Source organism: Columba livia, chromosome 2 (assembly GCF_036013475.1).
Source record: "Columba livia isolate bColLiv1 breed racing homer chromosome 2, bColLiv1.pat.W.v2, whole genome shotgun sequence".
Classification (NCBI taxonomy): Eukaryota; Metazoa; Chordata; class Aves; order Columbiformes; family Columbidae; genus Columba; species Columba livia.
Genome location: NC_088603.1, coordinates 148,699,426 through 148,722,902, shown reverse-complemented (window position 1 = coordinate 148,722,902; position 23,477 = coordinate 148,699,426). Strand labels below are relative to the sequence as shown.

The window sequence follows — 23,477 nt, the reverse complement described above, 5'->3', positions numbered from 1 at the left end:
AATACTGAGAGGAAATGTTTTTGATTGTCTTGTGGGAAAGATCTTTGATACTTTTATGTCCATGAAGTTATAAAATCCCAGAAAGTAATTTCAAGGATAACTTTATTTGGTCTAAAGTGTTCTATAAATCAGTACACAATGCATTACACCTGAGATGACATTTATAGGGGTTACTACTACTGAGACATTTGATACTCACTAAGAGACCAAAGTACGCATGAATTTGTGGTTGATGTACTCAGCACTTCTTTTGTATTTCTGAACTAACAAGAAATATTTTAGTGTCTGTAAGATAACAGTTCCTTAGAATAACACTGAGGATTTTTTGTTTTGTTTTAGATGTGCTATCCAGATACCCTTCCATAAAATCTTTATTTATTATTTGTTTTATTTATTTATTGTGTATCTGGAGTCGAATTTAAGCAGTGGGATGGAAATAAGTTTGATTTCATGTATATTTATTTTCTTTTTTAGATATAATCTTTGTTTATTCTCTGGAGTCTCATATTTTTAGATGCTGTCAGACCATATGCCTTAAATAATGGGATACAACATTGTTCAGGAATTTGGAATCTACATTTTTAGGTTTCTTCTGCACCTCCCCTTCTTTCTACCCATATCCCCTTGGATCCTATCCCTGTGAGCAGCTTCACAATGCAGAACTAAAAACAGTGGGCCAGATTTCTAAAAAACTGAGTGATCTGCTTCTTTTCCTTGGGTTGTTGTCACAGGGGAGTAACTTAGGGTTCTGCTTACTGCAGAACAATGTTTAGATTTCTTAAAGAGAAGTACAACTTATAAGAGTTCGGTGGTGGGTTCACTCCATTGTTTACTGCATGGGGGAAATACGCCAAGCTGAATGCTGCTGACCTTCTCTCCAGGTGCCTGTACCTGTTCACAAAGCAAAATTTCGGGATTCTTCCCTCCATGCTAACCATTCACTCCGAGGACTGTGTCTTGGAGTTCCAGAGACAAAGTTTCAGGCGAGGCCTGTATCCGTCGCGGTGCAAACTGTCAGGATTCTTCTCTCCCTGATAACCATTCACTCTGGAGTTTTTATTTAGAGCTCTGAAGGCAAACTTTCAGGTGAGGCCTGATAACCATATGCAGAGCAGACTTTCAGGAGACAAAATTCTCAGAAAATAAAAAGTTTAATTGAGTAGAATAGCAGAAGGGCTGGCTTAAGCTGGGTACCTGTGCAGATGTCCCCCGACCATAGGAAACTACAAACTTTTATATCTTTACAGACCACTCATACCATGATTCAGTCCAATAGCAGTATTTTACTTTGAGGTCTTCTTGCTTCGCATGGGATCTTTTTCGCTGATTCCATGTGAGCCTTTGTCTTGTTCAGCTGTGGACATTGTTTATCGTCTGTAGCCCTGCAGATACTGTTTTGTCTGAATAAATCCTTTTTTTTCAGGGAAGTGCAGAATAGGCCTTATCTTATAAGTGTGCAGTGTAGTTTTTAGTTACTTTTAGTAAACATGAGCAGAACTTTACAGCTTAAAACTTTAGCAAATCCAGTAACATGAAGCAAAGAGTATAAAGTATATTAAAAATCATCCAACTTTATGTCTCTAAATAATCCATTAAATTTAGCGTGCATCTACTTAAGCCAAATGATTAATACTAAACTTAAATTGGGCTTATCCGCTGAACTCTGAGTAGTAAAACTATTGCTATACAGGTCACTTATTTAGCAGGGAGAGCTCAAAGTGAGCTCATCTAGGCTGTCATATGTATAGAATAAAATGGTTGACTTGTAGCCGAATACAATAGGAAAAGTATGTACGAGACTCCCAGAGCCCACAAGCTACTGGCATTCAGTGTGCCCTTCTGCTTCCTTGTGGGTCTCTTGGAAGGAGTTCTTGGCTCAGGCCTTTACCTCCTTTGGAGCCTGGACCAACTGCTGCTGGTTTGGCTGCTGGGGTGGGTCGAGTGCATCCACCACAGTTTTGAGCAGGTGTAGGTGAGTTGCTTCTGTTGCTTGCATAGGATTCACTGCTGTTCTCTGCATCGTCAAAGGAGAAGACCGGGTGAGATGGAGATGTCCCACAAACCTGATCTGGCCCAGGTGTTACTCTAGGTTGCAATGTTAGTTTCTAATGGCCAGAAGCAGCAGCTTTGACTTGTTTTCTAATGAAAGATTTGGCAAGTAGTTTGTCAGTCTTGTGAGCTAACAGTTGACAGTATGGTGCCTATCTTTAATTATTGTTTAGTCCTTAATTCAAATGTAGGAGGAAAAATACATGCACCTGAAGCATGTGTTTGTACTGTGTGAAAGGAATTAATGAAGCTATAAATGTACAGAGATATAAAATGGATTTACTGTGGCAGCTTAGTCTTATCAGAAGAGATGTGATTTATATGCTGTATGTAACAAATTGCATATACCAGCATGTGAGAGTATACTGGCCTTGTTTTTGTCTATTTCTGGAGGAAAATGTGTACTTCATAATAGAATAGTTCAGTATTACAGCATGAAAATAGCCTAAAGGAAGTGTCTTCTTGTTGGTTTTTTTTTTTTTCAAAAGAAAGGTGTGGTTAGTGTTTGTGGAGATGATGAATTTTTTTGCTTTCTTCCTATTAAGTGCAGCTGTCCTTGAGATGATGGGAACAACACTCTGTAAAGACTAGTGCAAAATAATGTATTAATTTGAGATTTTGAAGGAGACATTAGCTATCCATAAATTAAATCTGCTTTAAAAAGAACAGCTTGCAGTCATTATTCAGGTAACGCCTAAGTACCCGGTTAGTTTTTCTCCTCGCTCTTAATTGTTCATAATTGACCCATTTGTGCATGGAATTGGTAATTCAGTGTTTATTCAGGTGGAGAGCTATTGGCGAAAATTTCTGTAGATGATCTTATTCTGTCATCTTCATAACTAATAAAAAAAGAAAAAGGCACAAAGTGCAATGTCAGTTCTTAGAACTGACCTGCCAGCAGTGAAAGGCCGCATCAATGAAGATGTTTAAATTGTGTTTGTACTTCAGCTGTAGTTGAAAGTAGAGCTTTAAAAGAACACAAGATTTTAAAATGGTAGAAAAGGGTCTGAAACTTGCGTTGATGATATGCTGCTATAAAAATGCATGCTCAGTTTAAGTCCTTTTTAGCATAGCTGCTTTGTTACCTACTTTAAAATGTTTTAATAAACTTAGCTTCTTCAAATTTTTTGATGTTCTAATATGGTGATGCATACAGGAGTGAACTTTGGACAAATAATTTCCCAATTGATTGAATAAGTGGTTATAACTTTTACAGCTGATCAACGTGGTTACTTCTGAAATGAAAAACTACATCTTTTTTTTCACATTTTCATCATATTTTTGAGATAGCACAGGTTTAGTTAGCACTTCATTAGTAAAAAAGATGTATTAAAGTAACTTTCTGGCAAGATACTGGTGATGGATTATAGATGTTGCATTACAAACTTTTGATGTGAAAGTTGCTGATATAACATTAAGTGTATCTGTACGTGCTGTAACATTCACTCTGCTAGATGAAAATGCATTTTGTCCAAAGAAAGCTGGGTGAGGTTTTTTGTGGGGCTTTTTCTCCTCTCTCCCCATTTTTTTTATATGTATATTTAGCCCTTGGCTGTAGATATTTAATAGAATTATTTTACTTATCAAAATATTCAGTTCTCTGTTAGACTTTGGTACTATTTTTATGAGAAAACTAAAACCAAACAAATATTTAGGATCATTGTTTAGAACTAACCTTTTTTTATACTGTTCTTTTTGAAATATAGGTGCAATGAAGCATAATGTGTTGAATGAAATAATACAGCTACCTGTAAACCAGATTTCCAGATGCTAACTGAATAATTACAATGGTTTAATTATGTAGTCTGTTGGTATTTCACCTTCTCACGTGCCTTCTAACCTGACAGTACTAACAAAAACAGTAATTAAGGTTAGTATTTAAGTGCAGATTTGGATGGTGTGACTCAAAAAGCCTAGATGGTTATATCTAAGATTTATGTAATGTGTATCTGTGTAGTACTATGTACATATCACACACTTTATAGTTGTTATTTTGGTTGATGATTCCTGTGATTCTCTTAATGTTTTCCACTAATTTCTACCATGTAGATGACTGTGGAGATCATGTGGTCATAATAAATACAAGACATATTGCCTTCTCTGGAAACAAATGGGAACAGAAAGTATATTCTTCACATACTGGGTAAGCTTTATAACTTTATAATATTCAAATAAGCTAGTGGTAAATTTAATGGCCTAATTTCTTAATAGTTTGTCTTTCTTAGCATATTGGTTCAAAAGAAAATTCCTGGTTACATGTTTTGTTTTGCATTTGCATGGGTTATGTTTAAAAAAATAATCTAACTCAAATGTAGTCAGAACAATTGAGTAAGTTAAGAGATTTGGTGAGCCAGGTTGTTTTGTGTGAACCCATAAACTAAATGATCTGTACTATTATATTTACTAAACAGTAGAAGACATTCCTATTGACACCACACACTTAAAATATATACAGTTGCCAGCTTCAATTACTTAATCCTAACAGTATCTTTCTACCTAATAGTAAATATCGAGATTGATATATTATTGAATCAGAGGATGGGAAAAAAAATTGGAAAAACTAGTAAGAAATAAGATGTTCTTGAGGTACTGATGTATACAGTAGTGTATAATATACTATTCTGTCAGACATAATTTATTTACAGATGGAAGCGCAATAATTAATTACAGATGGTATGGTAATGATCAGTTCAGTCAAATGAGAACACTTGTCCCTATTTTATACATTGACAACACTAGGTAAAAATCTCTAAGTGCTAAAAAGTATCCAGTTAGGAGATGAATAAACCATACCGAGAGCGCTAATTTTGCTAGTACTACTGTTTCAATCCTGAAATTCCTTTGCTGAATTGGTGAGAAGTTCTTGTTCAGAGTTGATAGAAATTAACGCTTTTTTTTCTCTCCTACCTTTACCATTTCTTAAAAATTTTCACTAAAACCTTCTGTGTAAGTTTAAGCACTTGTGTAAGAAGCTAAGCTGGTTTTGAGTAAGTGAAAGGAGTTGTACAATAAAAACAAATATTTAAATATGTGAGGCTCTCTAAGTGCACATTTTAATGATGTTGGTTTTGTTTTCATTTAACTTATTTTATAACCTAGTAATATAATTAAATCAAAATGAAACCCAGCTTTACTTGACATCCACATAATTTATTGCACCATTGTATCATTCACTTAAGATACATGCTTAAATGTGAATTAGTGCAACTTCACCCAGTCACACAGATTTTAAAATATGGATGCATTGCAGCAAAAGTCAAATTTTGTTACTGTAGATACACAAAATTATGTTAAATTTTACTTAAAATAGTAAGAAAATAATAAATGCTGTTCAAAATTGTTGTCTTGCATGTCAGCAACAAACTGGCTGTGAGTCTTGATCATCCTGAAATATTTCCAAGTTTTGCATATCTTACTCCCCTTGTATTCTGTAGTTGTGATGGTGTATTTAATAAGCGGTTTTTAAAACATATCCATCTGCTTGTGAAACACAAACCTTTTAATACTCGAGTGAATAAATGAGAAAGTACAAGTGGCATTGAACTTAGGATAGAATCTTTCTAATACTGTGAGAACAGCTACCTTTTTTATGAAAGCTTATAATACCATTACACTGTTGTTCAAGATGCAGTGATATTTGTGCTAACGTTGTGCTTGAGCATATAGCGTTAAGCATATGTGTTTGTTCTGTTTTTCTAGATATCCTGGTGGCTTCAAACAAGTGACAGCAACTCAGCTCCACTTGAAGGATCCAACTGCTGTAAGTGTTTTCCCATCTTCCTGCTCATTTGTAAAGCCGATTTGTTTTCATTGAATTAGTTCCCCTAAACAACAAGGATCAGTTACCTGCTTGTCAAAAGCTAAATATTGTTCTGCTAAGGGCTCTTAGAAACTTGGCTTGTGATGAAGTTTTTGTAAACAGTATGTTTTGAGGGTTAGACTGTAGGTTATGTATTTTCATGATGATTCCATGCTGTCCAAATGAGCAAATCAAGTTCATTTGCTTCACTCATTTCTGACTGATTCACTCACTTTTAGTTTCAGAGGTCTGACCTTTCTCATAACTGAACTGCTTCAAGTTAGACTTAGCTAAGCTGTACTTCAGCTTAACATCCCTTCTACTTTTTTAAGAGCCAGAAAGAATAATGCTTATCTTACAAATGTTAGAAAGTACACCTGCCTTTTTCTTCTGGTAAAATTCATCTCTAGGTTTTGTTAAATGATTTTTTTAAATTAAATCTTTTCTGCCGTGCTGTATGTTAATGTCTGTGAAAGAACTGAAAATGGTGATTACATTGAACCTAAACCTCTTTACTAAATGTCTGTATTAGTCTTCTGTTAGTTCTGCTGAACATCAGTGTTGATGTGTTTGTTATTGATTAAAAAAACAGGGTGCTAGATATGAACATTTTGGGATATTGACTTACACAGTTATGAAATTGCTTTTACTAGAGTTCTGAATGGTCAGCACTGGAGGACTGAATTCTCTAAGTACTAGTGTTGCAGAACGTATAAGGTCCACAGAGATTAACTGTATTTATTTTTGACTTTGAAATACTTTGATTTGGATCACCTTATATATAAATATCAAAATGCTGCTTTCTTTTTCTAGAGAAGTTTTATCTGCTGTAAAATTCTTAGGTTTTGTCAGTGATTTGGGGTTTTTTATCTATAATTTAGAAATTCCAGTATGTCCCAAGAGTCTTTTATACAAGATGTTGTACTCAATACAAAAGTGGACTGCAATGTGAATTTGTCTGTTTTTCGTTTTTGCTTTTGCAATTTCTTTCTTTCTTCAAAGTGAAATGAAATTCCACAGTTCAATATTCTTTTCTGCCTAGAAGTTTCCGAAACAACTTAAAAGCTTCTGAGAACAGGCTCTAAGATAGTTGTAATTCCTTTGGCAATTATCGGTAGTTCCATATCTAAAGTGAATTCTTGAACCTTTTTCATTTGAGCTCCAGGCAGGTGCTGTGCACTGGGAGGCAGCAGAGCACAGCTTGTTTGTTAGGGCCTGAGAACTGGATGTTCTATAAATTCCCTTCTGGCATTCATTCTGAAATGCTTCTTTTCTTGCCAGACTCATAGATGAATTTCTGTGCAGACAGAGGAGGAGTAAATGCGTTGCCAATAACTGCAGCCTGTTGGACAGAGGCTCAGTAAATGGTGATGTGGCTCAAGACTTGGTCTAATTTAGCGAGAGAAACTTTTTTAAATTAAAAAACCAGAATTGTGCTGAGCCCTTAGCAATTAACTCTTTCATACTATTGCAGATGAAGCATTTGGTTATCGTCACAAAGATATCTCATGGATTTTTGTTGTAATTAATAGTAGTGGATTGTAATTTGGCATAATATATTCTGTATTTGTAGCTGTTGCAGATTGTGACTTGCAAGTGATTTTACAGCCAGAAGCATTTATCTACTAATTCAGTCGCTTTGGTGTGAAATGCACTGGGATATGACAAGGATGGAAGTTATGATGGTGTTTTATTAACATGTTTTATTTTTAGAACTGGCAGTTAGAACCTGAAAAGCGATTACTGTAGAGAGAACAACGCCTAATCTAAGTAGCGTTTGGATGTTCAAAATATAATCTAAATGACATATAGTTATTTCTGAGAATTAGTGAATCACTTCATTTCACTTCTTTGAATTAAAAAGAGACCTTTTTTGATCATGGTAAATTCAGTTTCTATAAAGTCAGTGGAAGTAGGTTGTAGGAAGCAGGCTGTCTTTCTGTGGAATCACTCTTCATTACGTAAAGCGTATTTTTCATCCTGGAGGCTACTGCTTTTTCTCCGCCCTTGAGCCTATTGTCTCCTGCTAGCTCATCCTGGTAGTGTTTCTTTAGATGAGTCAATATTATTTTTGGAAATACTGCTGTTACAGAAATTAAGGCATTAAATTAATGGAAGAGACTACTTCCAAGGAAAAGGATGTTGACATAACACCTTGTAAACTTGAGTGGTGTTACATATAGATTTTGCAATGGATGTGACTGGTATTGGTTTATGTAAGAAAGAGATTAAAGCTTGTAAGATTCCGTGTGTGTATATAGTAGGACTCTAGTACTGCTTAGCACTGTCTTTACTTACATATGTCTAAATTCAAACATACAAATCCCCAAGATAAATATTTTTCCTGTACAGTTTTGTTTAAACATAGTTTCTAGTACACAGCAAGATTGGTTTTAGGAAAAACACAGCTAATAACTAATTTAAAAGGTTATAAGGAATAGTTTGATGAAAAATGGTATAGTTTATATTTAAGTAGGGGGCTGAAGCTCATAAGTGTAGTTGTCAGAATTTAGCCATGTTTGGTTAATCATCCTTGATTGTTTCGAGTTCCTTCACAAGGTACCACCATAGGGATGATGATGATACCATGCTCTCACTTCATGGAGGGTGACATCATTTTATCTGTCTTACTAACTCTGGACCTTTATATTCCTTGCAGCTAAATAGTTAGTGCTGCAGAAGGATTTGTGCTGAATTTTGAATGCACATGTACGTTTTTTCATAGGATCATAGGGTGATTCAGGTTGGAGGGAATGTTGGGAGATTTTGTTCCAGCTTCCTACTCAAAGCAGAGTCAGCTGTTAATTCTGATGAGGCTGCTGGGGAGCTTATACAGACTGGTCTTGAAAGTCTCCAATGGCAACCATTTCCAATCCTTGACTTTTCTTCTTAGTTGAAAAGAATGTGCCTATTATAAGTGTTTAATCTGAGATGTATAATTTTGTGCCAGACTGACAAAATATTACTTTTTTTTTCCCACTTCTAAGTATCTTAGATGTTAGTATGGGCAGTGAATACCAGAAGAGGTTTGCATAGTTGATGTTTCATATAGGACTTACAGTTCCATGTTCATTACGCCAGGTTTCTCAGCAAATTTGGAAAAACTTTTTTTATGGAGAGCTAAAAATTACAGTGTGTTGCCAAAAAGTATCAAAAGTAAATAGTCTGGCACATTTTTACCTTTAGCACCTTTGAGTTCCTTTGGGAGACATGGGGAAGGGAGTGTCTGTGAATATGTTTAAAATTACTAATCTTTTCAGTTGTCTGCTCTCATGGAGAATGGCAGAGAATAGCTCTTATCTATTGGACTTGGCCAGGCTACTTTAGGAAGTGCTTATTGAAGAAAACAATTGTTGCTTCGCATTTCAGCCTTTTCTTTCTCTGGCTTACATTTAGTGTAAATTCTTGGACCACCCATAATGAGAGTATTAAATATGTTCTTAAGGTGCAGCATAACAGCTTGTTGCTGTAGTTCGAAACAGCCTCTCTGTTCTTCAGTTCAATACAATACTAATATTCTGTATGGTATTTATACTCCCTTAGGATATACATATTTGGGGGACAAGATTAACTTCCATCGTAGGTTGCTAAGAAAAAGTCTATTTGAAAGGTTTGGTGTGTTTTCTTTTCCAAGAAAGAATCTTTTGAATATGAAGGAAACAGGTAAATGTTTTTATTGTGAGATGCAGGTATTTTGAAAGCAAAGAACCTTGGGATTTTCTTGTTTGTTTTTTAGCTGTAAAAGTGCTGATAGGCCTGAAACCAACGCTTTCAAAATTAGACTTCAAAATACTTAATACAAGGAGATTAAAATAGGAACTTTTAAGAGCCATGGATTTGAGAGGGAGCAAAGATTGGTTGGAAAAAAAACTTTCTGGAAAAATCTTACAGCTTTTAATTAAAATGCCTGCAAAATATGTTAACAGATCTGATCTATAGAACCAGGTAGAAATCATGTCAGGACAAAGTTTTCAAACAATTTTTATTCCATTCTAATTTTAAATATAAGCAAAACTTGGCTTACCTTTTTTTTTTTTCCTTTGTTTTTTTTTTGACTGCATCAGAAATTCCTCCAAAGAAAAAAAAAAATCATGTTTGGCTAATAGCAAATGCTCAGTGAGAGGATTGACCTTTGCAGTATTCAGAGGCTGTATTGCCTCTGACAAAGAAATAATGGGCAATAATTGTTGGGAATGAATGTTACCTGCTAGGGAAGATTATTAAGCAAGGCAGGGTAGCTCTATGGAAATTTGCTGGGAGGAACCCTCAGGGGGTGTTGGAGGTTCTGGTTTGTTCAGCTGCTGGCACTGATATGAAGGGGCTTAAAATGTTCTTATTCTCCTTTTGAATGCTCTTTAGCAACTGCTTGCACGTATAGACTTGCCATTATATCTGCATAATAATGATCTTTTGAAGAAAAGCTCGGACAGAAAACATGGTTAAATCTTGCTCTCTGTGTTCCAAAGCCTTTTTTCTTTGCATCAGTAAGGGATAGTAGATATAATAATACGCACATACTAAGAGTCAGTTACTGAAACACCAGATAGAATAGCATTTTCTTTTACTACTATGGAGTAAAGTTTTTTAATTAAGTAGAGCAAAACTTCAAAGTCTGGATTAGCAGGCACACAGAAGTTAGTATGGCATGAGGCAGAGAATATTGTTATGGAACCTGTTATCTTGAAACCTCTAGGTCCTCTAGATAAGTCTTAGAGCTGGCTTGGTCTTTTACTTCATAGTAGACAAAAATAAATACTTCTTTGCTTAAAAAAAATGTTAATCCATTTCTACTTTGAACTTGCAAGGCAAATTGATATATAAATTTAAAGAACACATTAAACTTCTAAGTTCTCAAGTGCTGAACAGTAGTGGAAAGCAAAATTGTGTGCAGTGGAAATTTGTCTGTGACCAAATTATTCTTATGGCAGCATTAAGTACATTCACAGTTGCTGTGCTATTTGTACAACTCTCTGAGGCAGCAGGGTCAAGTTCTTTTGAATGGTTTTGTAACATATGTGGTGAAAAGAACAATATCATATACAGAACAGAAAACCAAGAACTGCTAGAAGGAAGACACAGCATCAAGCTGTACCTCCAGATAGCTGGTGTATCTCCTGAAATTCGAGGGGTTTTTTTGAATGCCTTGTGATTAATCCCTTTGTTTTCTCTGGACCACTGTGTCCATCCCATGTTTTAGAGTTGCTTCCTGGTGATTATTGGAATTAATTCAGCTGTTAGCATAGGGTTTTTTCTGGAACTTGGGCCCATTATTTTATGCTTCTCAGGACCGGGAGTAGTATTGCTCTGTTGATTTCCTTCTTTAAAGTATGTTTTATCTGGCAATGAATCCTTCTCAGAACTTGCTCTCCATTGAACATAGTCTGCAACTTGCACATGAGCCAAAGCCTGTCACAAAAATGGAGATGTTCGAGTCTCACACAGTCTTTCAAATCAGTATATTTTTAATTTATTTGTACTCATAAAATGCTGGAGCATGTATTAAGGGACTCAAAGTGCAAGAGTTTTGCTAGAGTTGCCTTCAGGTTCTTTTCCTTTTGATTAGCCCTTTAGCTTGGAAACTAAAAATGTAGTGTCCCATAACTCTGATTAAGAGCATGTCTATGCTGTGAGTGTATAGATTAGCCAACTTGGAAAAAAGGGTATTGCAGTATTCAAGATGACAATTGTACCTACAGCCAACAGGAGTTTTGTAAATCAAAATAAATTAGGGCAATCAGCATTTCAATACTTTAAAAATCTCCAAATATTAGTGCTCTGGTGGCTGTATACATCTGGTGGTGGATGTCTTTACTTGATGAAGAAAGTGTCATGGCATTTAGGAGTGAGAATTTATGAGGACATAAAATTTTACAGGTTGCTGGTATTAGAGATAAAGGACTGAGGAGAGCAGGCGGTAGGAATGCGTAAGTAACTGAATAAACTGTTAAACCGTACTCATTAGTTTTAAACTGAGGTTGAGGTTGCAGTGAGAGCTGTGGGTAGGTGGACCTCTTTGCCACTTTGAAGTCCCACAGAAATCAGCTGGGTTTTTTACCTTTAGAATCTTGCTATTTTAATAGTCCAAAGTAAACATAATCACATCAAAAACAATAACAATTGTCCTTTATTAGAATTGTGTTACAAACATGTAGATTTTCTCCCAGTGGGGGAGAAAGTCAAAAGGGAAGGGAGAAACTTGGATTGAGATAAACACAGCATAATAAAATAACAAAATACTAATACACTACTAGTAAATATATATAAAAAATAGAAATAAAAGATACTCAAGGCAATTCCTCGTAAATTCTGTCCACAACTGAGCAGCCCGTCTCAGGAAGCCGCACCCTGGTCCCAACAGCTGATCCCAAAGAGAGAAAAAAGAGGAAAAAGGCAGAAAAACCCAAAGGCCTTGGCAAAATGGCAAAAGGCTGAACTGAACGTCCCGAATCGAACTCCCCCGGCTGGAGAGAGAAAGCACCTGAGAGCGAGCAAGAGCGAGAACACCCCAGAGAGAGAGAGACCGGAAGCTCCTGACTCTCCTTAAATATGAAGCATGATAATAATGGGATGGAATGCTTTTATTGATCAGTCTGGGTGTCAGTCAGGGTCTGCCCCATCCATGCCCCCATTCCTCGATGCCTCACACCTGTGGGCAGAGTGCTCAGAATGTCCTTGGCTCTCAGACCAGAGCAATTAAAAACATTGACTCTGTGCTGGGTGTTATATCTTGTTCTCCAACTAAGTCCAGGTAATGACCATGCTAGCCATGAAAAAGAAAGGTTTCTAACTGCATGAAGAAAATTAACTCATTTTCAGTCAAACCAGCACAGTTTTGCATGAGCTCAGTAGCAGACTTGCTTGCAATTCCACGCCTTTTTATTTAGGCTTGATGTATTTTTAGTAAAACTTGAGCATGTTCAGGTAACAGAAGAGCCCTTACTTAACACCCTGTAAATACTGCTGGTTGGATCTGCCTTTTCTGTTGCACAACCTCACCAAAGTCGCAAAAGCCATCTGTGCAACTTCAGTTAAGCCTGTACTTAAATAACTACTTTGACTTGTCATCACACCAGTTTGAGTGACGTTCTGGCTGTAGGCAGAATTTTGGGCAAGGAGTTGGACATAAACTTGGTCTTTCCAGCATCTGGGTTTGGATTTGCTTTGGCTTATAGAAAAGTCTTTGAGACAGAAGTTACAACAAAGGCAGCTAGAGGTTTTCCAGCACTGTCTTCGCTGTCCTTGCTCCCTGTATGGTCCTCTGTTCTGTAGTTGGACTAACTATCATGCAGTTAATAATAAAAGTATAGAATAGCAGGACCTTTTAAATTTACATTCCAGCTTTCTTAGTAATACACTTATTAAGCTTTTTACAAATCTCAAATAATAGTTCATCATCACCTCTTCCCTTCTCCTGAAGCTTGTGCTTCATGTGATGGTGATTTTTCTGTTCTTGCAGATCTTGCATGTGTGGGAGGGCACAGGAAGCCAAATGAGGTCTTTGACAGCATGAAGATCCAGAGCATACCTTGGATTATGCTTATTGCACCTAGCATACTTACTTATAGAAACTATTACTGAACATGTAATTATACATGATGCATTTTCCACGTTCTGCTTTCACGTATGTGTTGTCTTCTGAGGTTGTCAGTTCTCCAGAGACCATACACAGTGTAAAAAGTATTTCTTCATTGTTTAATTAGAGCATATAAATAAGTCGTTCTTTTCCTTTGTGACTTTTTAAGAGGCAGCTTTTTGTTCTTTGTAATGTGGCTAAAAAAATCAGATCAGACTCACTAGGCAGAAGTATCTACATCCAGAACAGGCCACCTCTTTGTGTAGTTCACTGGTTTCTTTCAACAGATCTCTGCACCATATGCTGCAGAGGAAGGTGAAAAAATGGACACAAATATTGATCGTTTGAAGAAATAAAATATTTAAGTGTTCATTAAAGTACTGTGAAGTCTCTTTTTATTGGAGTGAAATCATTAAATAACTCTGTGTAAGTCATAGTTCATATGTTGGACCATGTGTATGTACAGTTTATTAATCTAAGGAATTAACACTGGTTGTATCACAATCTGAAGTTAAAAGTAATTTTTAGATTAAGAATCCCCACAGTTAAGCAGTACGTGGCGAAGTCTCTGGGTCCATTGTTTTGAGATCTGATATATTTTCATCTCTCATTGGCATGCTGGTTTTGACTTCCTAAGTTAAATTTTTCTATAGGGCTGTTAGAGTAAGTGTTTGTATGACTAGGAGTAACTATTTCTTTTTCCAAAACAGTTAAGTGTAGTGTATGTTCTGAATGTAGTGCCAGAGTTCTTCAGCATGGTAGAAGTTGACTAGAAAGTGACTGTGAAATGAGTACAGGGAAACACATCTTACTTTTTCATGTTATTTGTAGCCCCTCTGATTATTTGTTACCATGTTATCTTTCCTCAGATTGTTAAACTGACTGTTTATAGAATGCTTCCAAAAAACCTTCAGAGAAGAACTATGATGCAGAGGCTGCACCTTTTCCCAGAAGATGTGAGTAGTCATGCAGTTAAATTTTCATTCCTGTGTGATTCGGAGGTGAAGAGGGAGTGTTAGCAATAGCAAAACTAGTGTCTTAAGAAGGTAAATAAAGAAAAATCAAGTTGGTTTTTATTATGTGTTTAAATATAGTTGAAATATTGATGTTTTTTTCTTTATTATTTCACAAAATTGTGAGATACAAGATGTGTGAGATTGTCTTCAGTATTTAGGTCAAACACGTAGGATAAATGGGGGAATGGTGGTGGTTTTTAAGCAATCCAATAGCTAAGACTGTTCTCACCTGCCTCAGGTTATTCCAGAAGATATAGAGAAGAATCTTCTACAAGAGATTCCTCAGCCACGTGTAGTCCCTAAGAGGTTAGATGAGTATACACCAGAAGAAATTGCTGCCTTTCCGAAGATTTGGACTCCGTAAGTATCTTAGATTTTTTTTAAAGGACACTTTGAGTGTGTACCATATAGGTTCTCATCAGTAAGAAAAAAAGGAAGTAATGACTTTTCTCGTTATGTCATCTTTTTTTTGGAGAGAGCAGGTCATTAAAGCAAATAACAGTCATATTAGAAGGGAGTAGTTGCTTAGTTTTTTGTGTTTCTGACCTTTCCTTTAATGAGAAAAACTTTACTTAAAATCTTGTTTTCAACTCTTCATCAAAGTGAGTTGAGTAAAAAACTTCATTACTGTGCTTGAGTTGCGTGTGCTCTAAAATACGTAACCGTTAGCCACAGCCAAAGGAAACACCACGCAGCTCTGGGGGGGGATGATTCATTGCAGGGGGGAACCCTTCAGATTTTCCTCAGAGGAAGGGAAAGAATTCTGCTTAATTAGACCTTGGAGAGTGGATCTTTGGCAGGGAACATACCATGTGTTTATTTTGATAAATAGTTTCTTTTCCATGCACAAAATCAGTTCCACAGTAGATGTGTGGCATGTGAATGAGTATTTGTGGTTTGCTTTATACCATCACATGCAGCATTGAATCAACCTGCTAGTGGAAAATGATGTGTTACATTCAGGACATTTTCTAATTAGTACCAGTATGATTTTCCTTGTGTTCATTTTGAGACTCATATTTAGGCTTCAGATCCCATTATGGTAGTCAAGAGAGATACTCATTTTGAAAGCTGGCCCCCTTCCTGATTATTCTAGTGAAATTTAAGAGGAAATGTAATAAGTAGGGAGATGGAGAAAGATGTAAATAAGCTAACACCCGGACCAGTATGATGGTCTATCTCCAGTTAGAGTATAGGTACTTCTATTTCTGTAGTAGTCTTTAAAAGGCTATGTTTCTCTTTGTCCCGTAAGAAAAATGTTCTTGTGTACCTACTGCTACACTAATCCTAGAAAATAGACCTGGTATGAGTCTCAAATGGCGTGTCATCCTCTTGAGTAGCTCCACTGAACCCATGTTAGCTGTATGTGGACTGAGGTCAGCTGCTGAAATTTGTAGTAGCTGCTTATTTATCATGAGTCTGCTTAAGATATGATCTCTCGAGTGTCTTGATAGCTGAATGATTGCAGAATGGTCAAGGTTTGACCAGACCTCTGGAGGTCACCTGGTCCAACCCCTCTGCTCAGTCATGGCCATCTAGAGCTGGTTGCCCAGGACCACATCCAGACCATTTGTTAGTATCTCTGGGGATGGAGACTCCACAGCCTTTTTGGGCAACCTGTTTCAGTGCTCAAGTCACCCTCACAGTAAAAAAAAGTGTTTCTTGATGTTTGGATGGTACCTGCTGTGTTTCACTAAGTCTTGTTCAAATCAGTAGGACTTCAAAGTGCCAGAAGAGAATACTTCCTATTTTTATAGGAGCATTTAATAGGTTCAGCATAGATTATCATGTCCAGCTGATTGCAGACCACCTTTAGAGAATGATCTGCAGCAACTACATGGTTTACATTTGTAGCTAATAGTGACTAGGTAGTAGTACACCTTGTACAGTAGAAAAAAAATCATTGTACAGTAGTGAAAACAGTAACGCTCTTTCAAACAAAGGAACGCTTTAAATACAAAAAGAGGAGGCAGTTCATGTAGCAAGGTAGAGTTAATCTGCAGGAACAAAACTGAATTTGAATTAACAAAGAGAAGGGCAAACACGTAAGAAGAATATTCTTAAATGGTCTGTGAGTAAAAAGATAAAGCAAATAATTCTTAGTGCATGGCCAAAACTGTTTGTATACCTTTAAAAAGGGCCTAATGCTTTTTGTGTGCTAAAATGAATATTACAGGAGTTTGTTGTTTGGTTTTGTTTTGGTTTTGTTTGGTTGGGTTTTGTGCGTGCGTGTGTGTGTTTGGGGTTTTTTTTAAGTAAATTAAGCATTTTAAATTACTGCATGTATTCTCTCTGTATTATAATGCACATACAATTAATGTCATTTACCCTTAATACACAGCGGATATAAGGCAGCAGAGATATGTGTACAAGAGACATAGCTTTTCCAGAAGAAAACTGGTAGTAAGATAACATAAATGAACACTGGATTAGGACCTTCTTGCAATTCAAAAGCAGAGTGTGCTCATAATTCCTTTTATGGGCCAGCAGTTCTCACTACTTAAGCCAGACCAATAAAATTAAGAAATCCCAGGATTACATGTAGGACAAATGTCTGTATCTGTTTTGCTTGTATTTATAGGATTTGTATTCCTTTGGGGAAAATACTGAGTAATGTTCTATTGTTCTGTCATTTGTTTAACAGAAATCAAAATAATTTTTAGTGAAACTTCATCATGTTCATAGGCTTTTGCTTGAAAATCCTTGTAATAACAGGAGAAAGTTAGTCTGTGCCATTTATCTAGTCTAAAGTCAAGTGAAAAACCCTGTGCAGAACTCTATTTATGTATAACGTGTATTTGTGCTTGCACATCCATACACACTGGTAGTACAGAGTTGCACTGATTTTGTGTCAGAGACGGGATCCGACCTTTCTTTTGTGGGAGATTTTTCCTCTGCTTTCAGTGATTGAGCTTGGTGAAGCATGTGATGTCATGAGGGGTGACTATCACTACATGACTAGCAAAGGTGCACACCATTTTGCTTTTGTCTTGTTGGGTGTTTTCCCTGTCTTGCAGTTAATGTGTAGGTTCTGAGTAAAAGTTTTAAGTGGATTCAAAAGAGGGAAGTGTATGGCTATCAGTGGTTATTAAATATGGCTCGCCAGATGTGACTCATGGCTCAGGAAGTTATAAATATTGCTGCATATTGTTTCTTTCACTTTGTACATGTACCACTGAGATGACAGAATTTTGCTGTGACCTGGAAGGGCAGATTTTATTTGTGTATAGTAAATAAATAAGCAGTTGCTAAACAACCTGTCTTAAGATAAAATTTGAAATTGAATTCTTAATTGAATTCCTATTAAATTCCTAATGCTGGACTTAAGTGCCAAAAACAAAGAGCTGTGGGAGTGAAGCAAGTAGAGTATGATCTGGAGTCTTCCAGATGATCAGTACTAACTTGTGCTTTTCTGCTCATTTTCAGTATGTAGAATTTAATGTGTTTTTTGGTAGGAAAATTTCAAATATCATGTGAATGTTATATGGAGAACATCTAAAAAGTGTGTTCTGCACACACAAAATCCCCTGTTTGTTTAGATATCGGTATCTAGATACTCCTTTGTGGTTGTGCTTGCTTAACTTTAAAGCTCTGAGTGGAGAGACTGGGCCAGAAGTTTCCCTTCAGTCAGCTGCCCTAGCCGGAGCCACTGGTAAAGGCAGGAGGACATACCTAACACTGCTAGCACACCTACACTGTGTTGGACTTTAAGTCTTTTCTGCTTCCAGGAACTGGTAGGTGCTAGCAGAGGGATCAAGAATGAAGGTGGTTATCTGCCATCTCTTCAGTAGCCGTAGGGCTCATCGCTGTAGTCGCTGTTGTAATTTCAGCTTCTTGTCCTGGCCTGCAGCCAGACCTTTGTGGATGTCAGATATTAGCGTCAAATAGATGAGTTTTAATGTAACCTTCAGCTCACCCTTTCTGGCAGTTTTGATGGTGGACAGAGTTTCCAAGTAATGGGAAAAAATAATGCTTTTCTTCTTGACTGAGGGAATAAATGTATTCTGGTGATTCTCTAGCACTCAGAGTGCTGGGGGGGAGGGGGCTTACTTGTGAAATAAAAGATACAGAATTGAGGAAGTTTGGTAAAATAACTTTCTGATGTGATGAGTGAAACATGGAAGTCTGAAAAAGGGACTTAAAGTGAATTGTAGTGGTTACTGTTCTGATGAAGTGACAACTGGACCATCTGAGAATAGACAGCTTTGCCCCAAAGGCACTGAAAGAAAGGCTGTAGGAATATCCAGCTGTAATAGACTCTGTGTTATGAACTTTTTCAGTGTTTGTGAGCCCATGAAAGATGTAGTGTTTGTGTTATTCCTTTCAAAGACTATAGAAGCAACTAAGCTTTAAATATTTACATATTCTTTAAAGATGTCACCATTTTTAGAGGTGTATAGCGAAAAGGTTCTTTTAAAGATAAGTGGAAAAGGGACAAAATACTGTAGACAGCTTTGTTCAACAAACCAAAGACAAGTTAGTTAAAATATGATTGGATAAATCTGATACTCTTTACAGCTTGTGATGTACCGAAAAAACAGCTGCCTGAACTGAAAATTGTTTGAGAAGAGTTCTAAATGTGAAGGGAACATTATTTGGTGTTTGGAAATTTAAATGTTGTAGGAACACTTATACAAAGCTGCCTTTCTGTTCAGTTTCTCCCAATTTTGTCCTTGTTCCTCCAAAAGGCTGCCCAGGCAGGTTGTGGGATGTCCAGCCTTGGAGATGCTCAGAACTTGACTGCGTGAGTTCCCGAGCTGACATTGAAGTTAGCCTCACTTTCAGTGGATGGCTTTTTGGGGTCCCTTCTGATGCAAATTATTTTATGGTTCTTCATATATAGGTAGTTAAATTTTCATAAACTGTGTTTAAGGACCCCAGCACATATGTTGCCAGTAGTGTTAGTCCTGTTTGGCTTTTCCTTGGGTTGTTGTTTGCTACTCTGTTGTAGGGTCTTAGAAGTCTGGGTAAAAGCAAGCGGTGCTGTAATGAGTAGCCCTTTTTTGTTCTCTGTGTCCTTCATTTAGCATGTAAAAGCCCTATATATTACTGGTGTGTATTTTGGTCAGTGAGCTGCTGCAGAACCTATAGATAGCTTCCAAGCAGTAAGTGTAGTCCCTACAATAAACCAGAAAATGAAGGATGCAGACAAACTGTCAACTCATTTTTTTTTTTCTTCAGATGGTTTCTATAAGTCTTCTTGTCTTATGTGACAGTTTATATTAGTCCTTTAAAAGTAGCTGTAGCATTTAATGGAAGAGATCAAATGAAAAGCATAGCTTGAGTAAAGGTATGTAAGGCTATAAAATACTGGTAAACCCCATTATGACAAGAAAATTAATCTTTAAGGTTTTACATTAAAACTTACACCCCAGAAATATACCTCACTGTATATAAAACAGCTATAAGACAGATAATTAATATCAATTACTGAATTTATACACGAAGTTACTAGTATTAAGAGGAAAAGAGCCTTTTTCTCTTTAATCTGAAGTAATATGTAAATAATTTTCAGTCAAAATGTGAAGAGAACGTGCTCAGTGCTGCTCATGATCTCATTGGCTTTTTACATGTTGTATCAAAATATCTTTCTGTAGATTTTAAGGCTATTTTGGTGGTGATTGGAGACTGACACACCATAGGCAAATATACAATATCCAAGTGGAACACTGAAACAGAGAAGCTGTTTTTAAGGAAAATACAGGTCAGGTGTGGAAACCCAGCAGTTTGTTTTTCAGTGTGGAGAGCCCCCCCGTCACCCTCCTTCCAGAACAGCAGAGTTTGTGATCGGACGTCAAAAGGGATCCTGCTCCTTGAAAGCAGAGAATTAAATGTCAGCATATTTCCAGTGAGGGAGGTTTTCTTTGAGTGGTCTTCTATGCCTAACCTGAACCTGTTGACTTCCCAAATTGTGCAGAGCCTCTCTCTTAGATCCTTGATGGAAAGGTCTCAAAGGCGGGGGAAAACCACGTACATAGAGGAAAGTCAAATTATGTCTTTTCCAGATGCATTTAGAGGGGAGAAAGATCAAAAACTAGTTCCTCTGGCTGAGTTTGATTTTGTAGCTTCTTACTATGAATGAAACCGTTACTTAAGTGTGTTTGAAGTTTCAGATTGTATGTCTTTTAAATGAGTTTTAAACAGAAATCATCAGAGGTCACCAGTCACATATGACTAAGCAAACAATTCTGTTCCGTAAAAGCAAGGACACATCAGAGTCATGTGTAACTTTTCCCTTTATATACCATTTTAAAGTTGTTTAACTGTCTGGATGTATGTTTCTAGACAGTTTTAAAGGCAGGAAATTGTTTTTGAAGAAGTACTTAAATGTTTACCCAATATATAGAACAGCAGCTCTGTGTTGTTCCAGTTAGATGGATGCATTCCCGAGGGTTCCCCTGCAGAAAGCGGAGCCCCCGGCCTGCCAGGCGCTGGCGCTGCCACGCACACCGAGCGCCTGTTCCCCTGCCAGCCCCCCCAGGAGCTCTGCTGGGCCAGACAGCCCCTCGCTTGTCCTTCTGGGGAAACAAGCCCTTGAACCCTTTCCACGTTTCTGAAACTTGATGTATTGTAAACTCTGAATTTGGTTTAAGAAAACCCAACACCTTTTCAGTGTTTATTTTTCTGAGTAACTTGCTGGATTTCTGGCCCCCATCTGCACACCCTGTCTTGAGGCAGGGGGTTGCAGGACCTGGTCTGAAGCTGTAATTTTCTTTCAGCTGAACAGCACAGGCCCAGTCCTGACAGTGTGTGGCATCCCCACAGCATGGCACACAGCTTCTTGGTAGTTCATCAGCAACACTCTGTGGCTCTGGAAGGAGAGAACCACAATGTTCTCAGAAAGAAAGGTTTGTAGGTGATGAAACACGAGCATGTCGGACACCTAGGAACCACAGGTGGCTCTGGTAATCTTATGCATCCTGTGCTAACGATGTACCTTCCAGTTCCTCCCTAGCTTTGTGCTCCTTAAAGCCAGCCTTGCCACACTTCGGCACCTGAAGCCCACTGCTGATGTTTTAAAGCCTACTGCTGCTGTTCCCAGAAAACAAATTTGTAGGCATTGGTAAACAGAAAGACTTTTTGGATTAAGAAATCTTCTCGGACGCACTTGCCCTTTCTGTTTGTTGTCTTACAAGGTGACTGTGACAGTACTTGTCTTGCCCTATTCTACAGTTTCTAGTGCATGTTCCTATTTTAGTCAAATGATTTCTGGGACGTAGCAGTAACAGAGCTGAAGAAGCAGCCGGAAATATACTGGATATATGGCTCAATCATGTTATAAACATTCCTTTTATAAATGTAAGGTGCTGGCAGTTTTACTTTATGAAGTTTTTTTGTCTGTTAATTTCCTTAGCTAACATTACAGGGAACCAACACTAAAAGACACCTCGCATAATCTTGGATACAAAAATGGTATTTGGAATATTTCCAGTGAAGGGATCTTAAAAAGATTATAACTTGTAGTTAATACCAAGTTTGTAAAATGCTTTTTGTTCTTCAATAAAATATAAGGAATAATAAATGAAAAATTGGAGGGTGGTTACTCCAGCTATGTAGAGAAGCCCAGAAAGAAAACCATAAAGATTTTCTCCAAAGATGGTCTTGAGTAATTTTTATAAGGACCATCTTGAGTTTATTCATGAGCCTTCAAAAATTCTGCACTGAAATAAACATACTCCAACCTTTTTCTTAGTTCCAACTTAGTTGCAGAGTGTTTCTGCAGCTTCTTGGGGTTTGAATTGTATTTGTAGCATGCTTCACGTTGTAGTACTTGGTTCTTCTTTTGGGCTGTGGGGTGTTTCTGTAGTAGAGGTAAGTACTGCCCCTGCAGCCTGAGTCCATTTGCTCTCTCAGAGCAGGGCTGGCATGTATCAGTGTTCAGAGAAGAGGTGGCCAACGCAAACTTCTGTGAAAGACTTGAGCTAGTCTTACTTTTTCCTAAAACCAGAAACTGTATAAACCAGGAAAAAGCTATCCTGCCAGTACAGCCTGGTTCTGTTCCAATGCACTTTTCAAGGAATCCCTCCCCAAGTTCATTTTCTGTGGCTTTTTCAGTTCTCTGTAGGAATTCCAGTAACTAACTGGAGATCATTAACCCCTATTAAAATCTGGGAACTGTCATTGGTAATTTTTTTTAATAGTAAAGGCATAAAAATATCTCATGGTTTTGTGTAAAATTTAACAGAAGTCTTGAAGTCTCGCATTTCAGGCTACCAGAGCTGGATCTAAATTCCCGTGGACAAAAAGTCAGACAGGTACTTGAGAAGAAAATTGCTGTCCTCTACATGAGATTTTAACCTCAGGCAGCAACTGGATACTAATTGAGAAGGGTCAGTAGCTTAATCATCTTAAATATATGACAAATTCACATTTAGATTATTTAGCCTAATAAAATGAATTACTGGATTTTTCTCTAGCATGCATAAAACACACCACTGACCCCGACTCTTATATCCTTTACCTGGCGGCAGCTTATGTTGTAGTTAAAACTAGAGTGTAAGGTAAGAGATTTAATAAATGGGCAACTGGGCACTTCAGCTGTCTGAGGAGGCTCTCAAAAATAAAGTTCCAAAGCTGCTTTTCCTTTCCCCTAAAATCTGCTGATCTCATATGTGAGAATAGAAACTAAATTAATGGCAAGCAATATGAGCATGGTTGTATATGATACTGTTGAACTACTTGCCCAGATGAAATTATAATTAGATTATTTTAATCGCTCTTTTATGAATGTGTAGATTTGCTTTTTTCACTTTTGGTGCTGACAGTAAGTCTGGAAAGCATTTCACCATTTCTTTACCCACTTTTCTATTTATTTGAAGAATAACGTAATTCATTGGACAAAGCCAAGTGCACAGTGCTCTTCTTTCTACAGTCCTACAGTTTTTAGCAGAATGTATCACTTAAAGAAAACCCTTTCGTTTGCAAAAAGCATCATCTTGCTGAGATGAAGTTTACATGTACATGGCATTGATTTAATTTAAATCATTTCACAGACAGAATTCATATAATCCAGGTAAAAATCTGAGTGTGACTAATATTT

General features: G+C 37.1%; 1 protein-coding gene across 1 annotated transcript in view; it reads left to right on the top strand.

The window, feature by feature from the left end:
* The window catches only part of MRPL13 (mitochondrial ribosomal protein L13), a 34,446-nt gene that overhangs the window by 2,060 nt on the left and 8,909 nt on the right, over positions 1-23,477 (top strand). Inside the window, exons 3-6 of the mRNA XM_005507277.3 lie at positions 4,099-4,192; positions 5,749-5,809; positions 14,291-14,377; positions 14,676-14,797. Coding sequence (XP_005507334.1) covers positions 4,099-4,192; positions 5,749-5,809; positions 14,291-14,377; positions 14,676-14,797 — 364 coding nt within the window. The remainder of the gene's footprint in view (positions 1-4,098; positions 4,193-5,748; positions 5,810-14,290; positions 14,378-14,675; positions 14,798-23,477) is intronic.